At 43.6% G+C, this 13,068-nt stretch overlaps 1 protein-coding gene across 2 annotated transcripts in view; it reads right to left on the bottom strand.

Annotated features, from left to right (window-relative positions):
- LOC106569808 (1-phosphatidylinositol 4,5-bisphosphate phosphodiesterase delta-1-like) overlaps positions 1-12,633 on the bottom strand; it is a 38,571-nt gene extending 25,938 nt beyond the window's left edge. The window contains exons 1-2 of one of the 2 annotated variants that reach the window (XM_045694478.2): positions 12,269-12,633; positions 672-830 (exon numbers count right to left, since the gene is read on the bottom strand). In XM_045694478.2, coding sequence (XP_045550434.1) covers positions 672-830; positions 12,269-12,299 — 190 coding nt within the window. In that variant the 5' untranslated portion in view covers positions 12,300-12,633. Of the gene's footprint in view, positions 1-671; positions 831-7,020; positions 7,279-12,268 lie in introns of those variants that run through there. The other variant, XM_014141434.3, reaches the window with a different exon arrangement.
- Between the last annotated feature and the right edge of the window lie 435 nt (positions 12,634-13,068).

Raw genomic sequence — 13,068 nt, 5'->3', positions numbered from 1 at the left:
CTTCAAGACTGTTGGAAAAGCAGTCCAGGGAAAGCTGGTTGAGAGAATGCCAAGAGTGTGCAAAGCTTTCATCAAGGCAAAGGGTGGCTACTTTGAAGAATCTAAAATGTATTTTGATTTGTTAAACACTTTTTTGGTTACTACATGATTCCATATGTTTTATTTCATAGTTTTGATGTCTTCACTATTATTCTACAATGTAGAAAATAGTCAAATTAAAGAAAAACCCTTGAATGAATAGGTGTGTCCAAAATTTTGACTGGTACTGTATATGTGTGTATGTATGTATATGTGTATATATATATATTTGCAAAAAATAGATATGGAGGATTGGAAGTGATGCAGACAATTACATTGATGGAAGCTACAATCTATCTGCAATATTAAAGCTGATCTACCCCCCCCCCCCCCCCCCCCCCCCCCCCCCCCCCCCCCCCCCTAAGTGTAGATCTAAGTGTGTCCCCTGAGATTAAACCCCCGTTTATTAACCTCCTAAATCCACCCCATCTCCCAATGGACATCATAGAAGAACAGTGAAAACAGAACAGAGAGCCAACAAACTCCTATCCACCACACCCCAACACTAGAGAGACAGACGGTCGGAGAAATGGACAGTCATACACACATGTGGATGGATTGCCACCATGGTGGTTTTCACGGACAGCACTCACAGGTCTGGTTGGACTTGAAGGTCTTCTTGGACTCGTGCCACATGGTCTGGCAGTCCTCCTGTAGCTTGTAGAAGCGGGTCTTCTTCCAGGAGGAAGATCTCACCTTCAGAAGGTCTCCACCCACCAGCAGGAACTGGAGGTCTGTGTTCCCCTCCATACCTGAGGACGGGAGAGACAGTGTCAGGAGGACAGTAGCTACTGTATAGGCAATAAAGGCAGGTTATTATTGGAGGTTCACGTCTCCCTCAGGATGGAAAGATATAAAATACAGACTATGAAGACAATAAAGTGATACTGTAAGAAGAAGACTTAGCTGGATCAATAAAAAATGAATAAATAATGTAGCCTATAAGGGACAGATCGAAATGTACTGGGTGAGAGGGGTGGTCCAAAATGAGGGAAGGTTGGCCACAGAGGAGGGTAGTGTGTTTTCTATTGGCCACAGGGGAGGGTAGTGTATTTTCTATTGGCCACAGGGGAGGGAGGGTGTTTTTTATTGGTCACAGGGGAGGGGAGGGTGATTTTTATTGGCCACAGGGGAGGGGAGGGTGATTTTTATTGGCCACAGGGGGGAGGGGAGGGTGGTTTTTATTGGCCACAGGGGAGGGGAGGGTGGTTTTTATTGGCCACAGGGGAGGGGGAGGGTGTTTTTTATTGGCCACAGGGGGAGGGAGGGTGGTTTTTATTGGCCACAGGGGAGGGTGGTTTTTATTGGCCACAGGGGAGGGAGGGTGTTTTTCATTGGCCACAGGGGAGGGGAAGGTGTTTCTATTGGCCACAGGGGAGGGAGGGTGTTTTTCATTGGCCACAGGGGAGGGAGGGTGGTTTTTATTGGCCACAGGGGAGGGGAGGGTGGTTTTTATTGGCCACAGGGGAGGGAGGGGAGGGTGTTTTTTATTGGCCACAGGGGAGGGAGGGTGGTTTTTATTGGCCACAGGGGAGGGTGGTTTTTATTGTCCACAGGGGAGGGTGGTTTTTATTGGCCACAGAGGGGAGGGTGGTTTTTATTGGCCACAGAGGGGAGGGTGGTTTTTATTGGCCACAGAGGGGAGGGTGGTTTTTATTGGCGACAGGGGAGGGAGGGTGGTTTTTATTAGCCACAGGGGAGGGGAGGTGGTTTTTATTGGCCACAGGGGAGGGTGTTTTTTATTGGCCACAGGGGAGGGAAGGTGTTTTTTATTGGCGACAGGGGAGGGGAAGGTGGTTTTTATTGGCCACATGGGAGGGGAAGGTGGTTTTTATTGGCCACAGGGGAGGGGAGGGTGGTTTTATTGGCCACAGGGGAGGGAAGGTGGTTTTTATTGGCCACAGGGGAGGGGAGGGTGGTTTTTATTGGCCACAGGGGAGGGAGGGTGTTTTTATTGGCCACAGGGGAGGGAGGGTGTTTTTATTGGCCACAGGGGAGGGGAAGGTGGTTTTTATTGGCCACAGGGGAGGGAGGGTGTTTTTATTGGCCACAGGGGAGGGAGGGTGTTTTTATTGGCCACAGGGGAGGGAGGGTGTTTTTATTGGCCACAGGGGAGGGAGGGTGTTTTTATTGGCCACAGGGGAGGGGAAGGTGGTTTTTATTGGCCACAGGGGAGGGGAGGGTGGTTTTTATTTTGATCAAACATAAATGTTCACGTTCAAATGCCTCTCCTGTGAAGTAGTTACGTGCGAGATACGCTTAGTTTCCTAAATGAGGCTGAATGAACTGTTTTGCTGCCAGACAAGGCTCTGCTGATAGCCAGGTGTAGCAGTGGTAAGGTGTTGGCACTGCTGTTGGAACAGCTTTATGTAGGCCCTAACAGTTTGTGGGCACCGTTTGTCACCGTTACAGTGCAATTAATGTATTGTTTAGTGTTGTGTAGTGGCTTTGCTGGCATGCATCACACTTTTTTTTTTCGCCCCACCAAGATGTACATGCTATAATCGTCACTGCATGTTTCTAATTTTGACAAAGTTGTTTTCATTTCAAGTTAAAGCGTACTGTTAACTAGCTAGCTAACGTTAGCTAGCTGGCTGGCTCGCTAGCTAATGTTATGTGTATGATCTCATTATTCGTAAAGCACTTAGTGGTGTAAAGCACTTAAGTAAAAATACTTTTAATTACTACTTAAGTTGTTTTTTGGGGTATCTGTACTTTACTTTACTATTTATATTTTTTTACTTTTACTTTTACTCCACTACATTCCTAAAGAAAATAATGTACTTTTTACTCCATACATTTTCCCTGAAACCCAAAGGTACTCGTTATATTTTGAATGCTTAGCAGGATAGGAAAATTGTCTAATTCACACACTTATTAAGAGAACATCTCTGGTCATCCCTACTGCCTCTGATCTGGCTGTCAGGGCTTTCTTCGTCTTCTGACGATATAACGAAATCATCGTCGGAAAAGGTAGACCAATACGCAGCAGGTATGTGATTGTTCATTTTGAACATTTATTCACTTCAAAACGAATACAAAACAACAAACAAGAAAACGAACGATTCACTGACAGTCTGCAAGGCACAAGGCTAACACAGAACAATCACCCACAAAAGCAAACAAACACACCCTACTATATGGGACTCTCAATCAAAGGCAGATAGACAACACCTGCCTTCAACTGAGAGTCCCAACCCCAATTAATCAAACATAGACATACACTCACTAGACTCCACATAGAAATACCTAAACATAAACCAAAACCCGGAATTACTAAATCAAACACCCTTTTTACAAAACACACCACCCTGAACCACATAAAACAAATACCCTCTGCCACGTCCTGACCAAACTACAATACTAATTAACCTTTATACTGGCCAGGATGTGACACTGGCAGTAAACACAAATGCTTTGTTTGTAAATGATGTCTGAGTGTTGAACTGTGCCCATGGCTATCCGTAAATAAATAAAAAATACAAAATTGTGTCATCTGATTTGCTTAATATAAGAAATTGTGAGGATCAACACTGGGAGATGAGAAACAAGTACAGGGAGTGATCATTTAATGGACAAGAAACAAACAAGGACAGCATCTGGACAGGGGAAAACATAACACCATCAATGCTGACACGGGGAACAAACTGAGGAACAGACAGATATTGAAGGGGAAATCAACAAAGTGAAGGGCTCCAGGTGAGTCCAATATTGCGCTGATCCGCGTAATGATGGTGTAACGTCTACTTCCAACTCACACACTCGAACAAGGTAGATCCCCTGAATGCAGCTCACTCTCCAGATCCCTATCACCTGAATTCTGATCACCTGTTCACACTCCTGTATGTCATTATCACACACTATTTAGTTCAATTCTTTGCACCCCATCATTGTGAGGTATTGTTTGCTTTGTGACACACTTCTATTCAGAGATCTGTTTTTCCTGTAATTTAATCCTCCTGTGTATGATAGGTTTTGGCCTGCCTCACTAACGACGCCTTTTGCCTATTCCCTGCCTGTACTTTAGCCTATCGGATTTCCTGTTATCAACCTATTGCCTGATCTCCCGGACGACGTTACTTGCCTTGTCCCTGCCTGTACTGTTGCCTTTTTGGAGTCCCTGTGTATGACCTTCTGCCTGCCCCTGGACCCAGCTACCAGCCTCCTCCTGTGGTCATTTACAAATAAACACCTGCTGCTCCCTGCGCTTGAAACCAGCTATCTGTCTCCCATCGTGTTCATTACAAATGGTGACAGGTGTGCGTAATGATGGGCAGCCTGAGAGGGAACGGGAGCAGGCGTGACAGAAATGTTAAATGATTTATAGTTCTACTTTTTGATACATTTAAAACCAAATACTTTTATTAAAGTAGTATTTACTGGATGACTTTCTCTTCTACTTGAGTCCTTTTCTTTTAAGGTATCTTTACTTTTATTCAAGTATGAAAATTGGGTACTTTTTCCACCACTGCTATTTGCTTGGCTAGTTATAGCCTAATGTTAGCTAACTAACATTGAACCTGGTTGGTTAGCTACCTGCAGATTCATGCAGGGTAGTATTCTCGTGAGTTGGGATTATGGTTCATTGTTTAAATAGCTAGCTAGCTACATGTCTTAACAAAAAACGCTATGCAGGTATCCATTTCAATAGAAAGTCACTACGACAACTGTTGATAGACATAGCTGGTAAATTCGCTCTGGCTATCTACTCCGATTTCAGACCACGGGTAAGATAGTCTAGCTAGCTACATTATCAGATATTACACGTTTCTAATTTTGACATAAAGTATTTTCATTTCAAGTGAATGTGTACTGTTAGCTAGCTAGCTGAATGGGTGTAGACAAAGAAGAGCTCTCCAGTAGGTACCAAAACTAAAAGGCCATTTTCTCAAAAGTTAAGTTACAAGTTTATCAACTTTCAAAGCAGAAATATTTTCCCATTGTTCCTCAAATGCAGTGTATGATATACCATTTTGTAGCTCTGCGTCTCTGCTTTTATCCAACTTTTAAAAAAAAACAATTTCAAATTTTGCTACATAAGACTGAATCAAGGCGGTCGGTCACATATGTATTTTTTTTCTACTGACAAATCAAATCCATCCATCAATCAATCCAAACTGTGCAGCGACCAATTGATGAATGGAAAGAGGCATCTGTTACAGAACACCAAAATGTTTAATGAAATTCTGAGATTGTCAAGACAAGCCTTTGATATTGGTAGGGAGGGTGGTATTTTCTGTTTGTCAACATTGATATAGTCTGTTTATTGTGGTGTTGAAAACACAAACCATGATTTTGAAGTGCCTTAAGCCGCTATGCTTTGTTTATTGGTTGTGTGGTGCATTGGCATAGTAACCTGTTGGTGGAGAATTCGTTGCATATATTTTATATAATTATAAATAAGGCATCAACATTTTGAAAATCTGATTTCCCCCTAGCTGATCATTGTCTGCAGCCGGCTCTGATTGTAGAGTAATGAAACAGGCAGGGAGAGTGAGCTTGTCTGTGGTGGTCGGTGAACCCTTAACCTTCTGGCCCTTAGCCCCGTGTGGCATCGACTGTGCCACAAAAGCATGCTGAAGTGGCAAAGTCATTATATAAACGTTTATAAACATTGCTGGGGCAGCAGGTAGCCTAGTGGTTAGAGCATTGGGCCAGTAACCGAAAGGTTGCTAGATCGAATTCCCAAGCTGACAAGGTAAAAATCTGTTGTTCTGCCCCTGAACAAGGACGTTAACCCACTGTTCCTAGGCCATCATTGTAAATAAGAATTTGTTCATAACTGACTTGCCTAGTTAAATAAACACAAGGTTGCCATAGTTATTTTGGTCGTAAACATTATTTTGGGTTAATTCTATACAGTACAAGGGGAGGGTCATGTGATAATATTTATTGTTGGGGAAGGGGGGGCATTTTTATTCATGACACCTTGAGTTGGACCAATGACTGTATGGAAGCAGTAACCTAATTCAAAATGGTTATAGTGAGCTTCCAGTGATCAGATCTTCACGATTTTAGTTGTTTAGGTTACTCCACATCATGCCCCCAGACACACCAAGTTTAACTAAATAGATATAATTGTCACTGAAGTTGACAGTTTTGTATTCCGTAATAACCACATGGAAGTAAAAACTATCTGGGGCACTTTATAATAACTCCACGAAATAAAGCATTTGTCATGTATTATTCATTTACTCCAACCATGTGTAATATAGGTGCTTATAAACCATGTACTAATCATTAGTTATTAAGCATTTTGTGTGGCCTCATCAAAAGTGTGAGCTATATAATCTTTATAAATACTGTAGCGACCCTGGTGTATAATCGCGGGAATCGACTTCCGCCACTTGAGCTTGTTTTTATAATGTATTATTAAACAGTAACATGCGAAACAGAAACATAACAGCCTGGGGGAATCCGTTACAAAAAATTATAGGAGAAAAAAACAAAAAAAACACAAATCTTGCTTCAGTGTAATGAAACAGGTAGGGATTGCGGCCCGAGCGCTCAACCATCTGGCCCATAGCCCCGCGTAAATCGGCTGTGCCACAAAACCATGTTTCAGTGGCAGAATCGATATCCGCACATATACACCAGGCTCGCTACAATACTATATAACTGTAGGGAGTATGGAAAGAGTGCTATTGAATTTAGATAGTGTAGGGATAGTACTTTTGAATGTTAGATACTCTGAGCCTTTTTACGTTTGTGGTAAATGATAGAAAGACTTAAAAAGGTGTCAATATTGAAAGTCATGCCAGCTGATCCCAGGTACTACTACTTCCATACAGTCATTGGAAGTGCTATGCCTATTAGGTGACCTGGTGATCATGTGTCGCAGTATATATTGGCTACAGTCGCAGGTACAAACAGCTGTCAAATAGTTGACACAACATCTTACAATTTCACAGGTGTTCCCGTGGGTTAGATAAGTAAACTTACCCAACAGTTTCACATTTAAACGAGTAACCTTATTGCTTTTTTCATTATGAAGTAATTCCTCGGATTTGGTGCGTTTAGGTTGCCTTTGTATGCATTGCATTGTGACGCAAATTCCTTACATATAGTATCCGTTGTTACAAATAGTATCCGTTGTTACAAAACAAAAGTGTCTTGTCAGCGAGAATACGTTTTGAAAGGATCTTTCTTAAAGGGCGTGTACTGCTTACTCAAAGGTAAAAGTTCACTAATCATTTTACAGTCAACTCCACTCCTCAGTAAAGCGATAGGCAAGAGCTGGTTACCGTAAGGAGTAAGCATCTGTTACGTGTTTTCGCGTTTTCACTGCGTGTACAGTACACTAGAATAAAATATTAAAAAATCACAATTTAAAAATGCCACTGTGTTACTGTCCTGATACTGGCTGCATATGCTATTAGATGATTATGCTCGGTTTAAATCAGTATAATTTTAACCCAAGTGTCGTGACATATACTAGTATACTAAGTAGCCCTATGCCATCATTCATAACATAAATACAAAATAAAATATCCAAATGTAAATGTTTATGATCAATATCATGAATGATGGCGAACTATTTATAGGAGTCATACTATAAGAGATGGCATCTGTCAAATGTGATTATTTTCATTATGGATAGCCTGTCTACCTTCCCTTACTTTGCCTGAGACAGCTGTACTTGGATGATATTGATAATAAGACTAGGTTGCCCTCTTGTGGTGAGATTGTAGAAGACATTGTGCGCAGGGCCCGTTCCAGGCATAAACGGACTCAGTTGGGTCTCAATTTAAAGGAGTTAGAAGAATTGCAGCACTAAAATGTTTTGCCGCGAGGTGGGGGGGCCTCCCTACCAAATTTCACGTAGGGCCCCCCAAAAGGCTAGATTGTATGAAAAGGATATAACCGCCATCATTGCAGGGTATTTTGTCATCTCCTTACAGTTATGAAATGTCTTATTGTTTTGTTGTGCAAAATGACGTTATAACCCTGCCAGCAGCTACTGTAAACAACATACCATTGAATGGGGAGTATGGTGGGTATCATATTCAAACCAGAGAGTGAGCTACATAATGATTCAGACTGAGACAAACAAGAGTTAAGGTAGATATTTAGCAAGAAGAGGATTAGTTCACTTCACTCTCAACTGTCTGCCATTTCCTAGCTCAGCTGAATTCAAAATGGTCCACTAACCACTATCCTATAGCCACTATCCTATACTAGGAATGTGGCAAACGCACCATTTTTCTTAACGTTTAAACGGCCATTTTTTTTCTCTCGGTTTTCCGCTAAAACGATAAGAACAAATCATAAAATGTCACGTTAATTTACAATGAAGAACATATTATGTATGTTTGACCGCAGGAGCCGGAAAAATTAAGTTATCTACTTCCACCCCGTACAGACATAGAAAGCAGCTACAGTAACATGTCTATAGCCACAATTGATAACTTTTCAGACAATAATAATTTTAAAAAAAAAGTGCCGCTTCAGGTCTGTACCTTTTCAGACAGTAGAATTCTGCTCCGGCGTCAAAATGTTATGTATTTCTTCCCTGACAACAATAAACGTCGTCGATTGATGTGCTGCTATGTTGTTGTTTTTTAATGCAGTTTTATATTGTATGGTAGATCACGGTATTTGACAAACATTAAAGTACTTTTTTTAGAGGAGAGTGGTCTGCCCACAACAGTTTGAGATTATTTGATTGACAGTTCTGGTTGCCTAGTGACGGATTTTAGTCCCGCTTCATATAAAAGGCATTTCTTTACAGACAAGTTAAATGTTCGTTCATATCGCCAGACAAGGTTTCGTGTCGGCTTTTGAAAAACCGTAGTGTAGCCTACCCTAACAGACAATCAAACATACCGTAGCGGAGACGCTTTCAAGGGGCCACATCCCAATACGTCTGAAAAGCGTAATGATACAGGCTACCGGTAGCCTTCTGTAATTTCACATGAGGCCAAAACGAAGAGTAGGCTACCCCGTGATCACAACACTGGCCCTAAAAGACATTGGTGCCATGAATAGGCTAGGATATTCTACACGCAACAGACCGAAGACTGAACACACACTATAAAACCAATAAAACGATCCTACAGCTGCTATCCTATAGCCGCTGTCCTATAGCCCCTATCCTATAGCCGCTGTCCTATAGCCGCTATCCTATAGCCGCTGTCCTATAGCCCCTGTCCTATAGCCGCTGTCCTATAGCCGCTGTCCTATCCTTATATTTAGATAAGGCTATGGATACACCTATCCAATTCAGACCGTCAGAAGTGCCCAGTAGTAGGGGATCGGGGCTAGGGGTCAAACAGAAGTACCCAACAGTAGGGGCTAGGGGTCAAACAGAAGTACCCAACAGTAGGGGCTAGGGGTCAAACAGAAGTAACCAGCAGTAGGGGCTAGGGGTCAAACAGAAGTAACCAGCAGTAGGGGCTAGGGGTCAAACAGAAGTACCCAACAGTAGGGGCTAGGGGTCAAACAGAAGTACCCAACAGTAGGGGCTAGGGGTCAAACAGAACTAACCAGCAGTAGGGGTTAGGGGTCAAACAGAAGTACCCAACAGTAGGGGCTAGGGGTCAAACAGAGGTGCCCAGCAGTAGGGGCTAGGTATCAAACAGAGGTGCCCAGCAGTAGGGGTTAGGGGTCAAACAGAGGTGCCCAGCAGTAGGGGCTAGGGGTCAAACAGAGGTGCCCAGCAGTAGGGGTTAGGGGTCAAACAGAAGTACCCAACAGTAGGGGCTAGGGGTCAAACAGAAGTACCCAACAGTAGGGGTTAGGGGTCAAACAGAAGTACCCAACAGTAGGGGTTAGGTATCAAACAGAAGTACCCAACAGTAGGGGCTAGGGGTCAAACAGAACTAAGCAGCAGTAGGGGCTAGGGTCAAACAGAAGTATCCAACAGTAGGGGTTAGGGGTCAAACAGAGGTACCCAACAGTAGGGGTTAGGTATCAAACAGAAGTACCCAACAGTAGGGGCTAGGGGTCAAACAGAAGTAACCAGCAGTAGGGGTTAGGGGTCAAACAGAAGTACCCAACAGTAGGGGCTAGGGGTCAAACAGAGGTGCCCAGCAGTAGGGGTTAGGGGTCAAACAGAGGTGCCCAGCAGTAGGGGCTAGGGGTCAAACAGAGGTGCCCAGCAGTAGGGGTTAGGGGTCAAACAGAAGTACCCAACAGTAGGGGCTAGGGGTCAAACAGAAGTAACCAGCAGTAGGGGCTAGGGGTCAAAAAGAAGTACCCAACAGTAGGGGTTAGGGGTCAAACAGAAGTACCCAACAGTAGGGGTTAGGTATCAAACAGAAGTACCCAACAGTTGGGGCTAGGGGTCAAACAGAAGTACCCAACAGTAGGGGCTGAGGGTCAAACAAAGGTGCCCAGCAGTAGGGGCTAGGGGTCAAACAGAAGTACCCAACAGTAGGGGCTTGGGGTCAAACATAAGTAACCAGCAGTAGGGGCTAGGGGTCAAACAGAAGTAACCAGCAGTAGGGGTTAGGGGTCAAACAGAAGTAGCCAGCAGTAGGGGCTAGGGGTCAAACAGAGGTGCCCAGCAGTAGGGGATAGGGGTCAAACAGAAGTACCCAACAGTAGGGGCTAGGGGTCAAACAGAACTAAGCAGCAGTAGGGGCTAGGGTCAAACAGAAGTATCCAACAGTAGGGGTTAGGGGTCAAACAGAGGTACCCAACAGTAGGGGTTAGGTATCAAACAGAAGTACCCAACAGTAGGGGCTAGGGGTCAAACAGAAGTAACCAGCAGTAGGGGTTAGGGGTCAAACAGAAGTACCCAACAGTAGGGGCTAGGGGTCAAACAGAGGTGCCCAGCAGTAGGGGTTAGGGGTCAAACAGAGGTGCCCAGCAGTAGGGGCTAGGGGTCAAACAGAGGTGCCCAGCAGTAGGGGTTAGGGGTCAAACAGAAGTACCCAACAGTAGGGGCTAGGGGTCAAACAGAAGTAACCAGCAGTAGGGGCTAGGGGTCAAAAAGAAGTACCCAACAGTAGGGGTTAGGGGTCAAACAGAAGTACCCAACAGTAGGGGTTAGGTATCAAACAGAAGTACCCAACAGTTGGGGCTAGGGGTCAAACAGAAGTACCCAACAGTAGGGGCTGAGGGTCAAACAAAGGTGCCCAGCAGTAGGGGCTAGGGGTCAAACAGAAGTACCCAACAGTAGGGGCTTGGGGTCAAACATAAGTAACCAGCAGTAGGGGCTAGGGGTCAAACAGAAGTAACCAGCAGTAGGGGTTAGGGGTCAAACAGAAGTAGCCAGCAGTAGGGGCTAGGGGTCAAACAGAGGTGCCCAGCAGTAGGGGATAGGGGTCAAACAGAAGTACCCAGCAGTAGGGGCTGAGGGTCAAACAGAAGTGCCCAGTAGTAGGGGACAGGGGCTAAGGGTCCATGGACTGGATTGAATATAGGGCATAGAGTCTAGACGGTCCAGACGAAGGCCACACCTTTTGACTACAGGTGGAATGCAATTAAACCAAAACCTCAGACATATCTTTTTTCAAATCCAAGTGTACCCTCAGAGAAAAGTGTCATTAGTGTTGTTGAGTTGGGCAGTTGGTAAAGAATATGGGGGATGATGATGTTCACATTTCATACCCACCCCATGGAACTTATCCCCATGGAACTTATCCCCATGAAACTTATCCCCATGGAACTTATCCCCATGAAACTTATCCCCATGGAACTTATCCCCATGAAACTTATCCCCATGGAACTTATCCCCATGAAACTTATCCCCATGGAACTTATCCCCATGGAACTTATCCCCATGGAACTTATCCCCATGGAACTTATCCCCATGAAACTTATCCCCATGGAACATATGTATCTATTTGATTTAGATGAGAGCAGTAGGATTGACTGAGATACATACATACAGTGCATACATGCATATAGACTACTGAAGCTGGTTATTGAGAAATAATTGGTGTTGATTCATGTAGGTTATGCCTGTGTATTATATTACCCTATGAGTAACCATTATGACTACCAGCATAATAGCTTCCTGTAATTATACATCGTAAACTAATTGGAATGTTGTTGGTCAAGACCGTCACAATCAACAGTTGTACATTTAAATGAGTAAAACAACGAAAACAAATCAAAACAAATCAAATGTATCCTATTCATGTTGCTTCAGATGACAAAATGTAACCTTTTTTAAAATCGTCTAGATCAATAAATGTTTTGATTCATAATAAAACCAACACAAAGTTTCTGTAGCTTTTACCGTGTTTGCCGTTTATCCCATTTGTTTCCATTATGTGACATTTTCTTGTGCCTACGATAGTACCAGGGAAAGTTATCCGTCCTCTCTGTCCGTCCCCCGAAGGCCACTTTTTTTCACCCCCCACTCTCTGCCGTGTGCGTAGTTACGCATGCCTCGGATAGCCTAAAATCATTGTTTTTCTTATTCAAAGAGTACAATATAACATCCTCAAAAACATGAACAAAGTAAGGTTAGTTCTGAGGGGCAGTTACTTTTCTTGTGGAAGATTGAAATGCCGCTCCGCCCCGCCTGCTGTCAACGAGTGATGTCACTGGCATCATGGACCAGTTTTGGGTTACTCCTTACGATACCATTTTCGTGTGAAGTCAATGCTAAATGCATAACATACTTCAGAGTGACTTCATTGTGAACCGATTCTGTAGTATCGCCGTCCTATTTATATTCAGAATGTATCAATGTAGATGGATCAGTAAAAGAATAACTTTAAGTCAGCTGAGACATAGGTTGGGTTGGCCAGTCAGTGGTAACTGTAAATGTACTACTCAGAATATCACAGATGACAAATGATTGATAAATGATTCTCTGTTCCCAGAATCACTAACAATCTCTAAGACAAGTGCTGGCCCTCTGACCCCATTTCCAATGGGAATTATTGGAGGCTCATATTGAATGACTCGCGTTCTCTCACCAATCACAGACATCTTGACCTGAAAGAAGCCAGACCGGTCTCAAAGCATAACCTGAGGCTAATATCCTCCCTGGCTACAGTGGCTGGCAACCGTTTGAAAGAATGTTTAAAC

The sequence above is a fragment of the Salmo salar genome, chromosome 14 (assembly GCF_965601325.2).
Source record: "Salmo salar chromosome 14, fSalSal1, whole genome shotgun sequence".
Taxonomy (NCBI): domain Eukaryota; kingdom Metazoa; phylum Chordata; class Actinopteri; order Salmoniformes; family Salmonidae; genus Salmo; species Salmo salar.
This window is presented reverse-complemented; position numbering and strand designations above follow the sequence as displayed.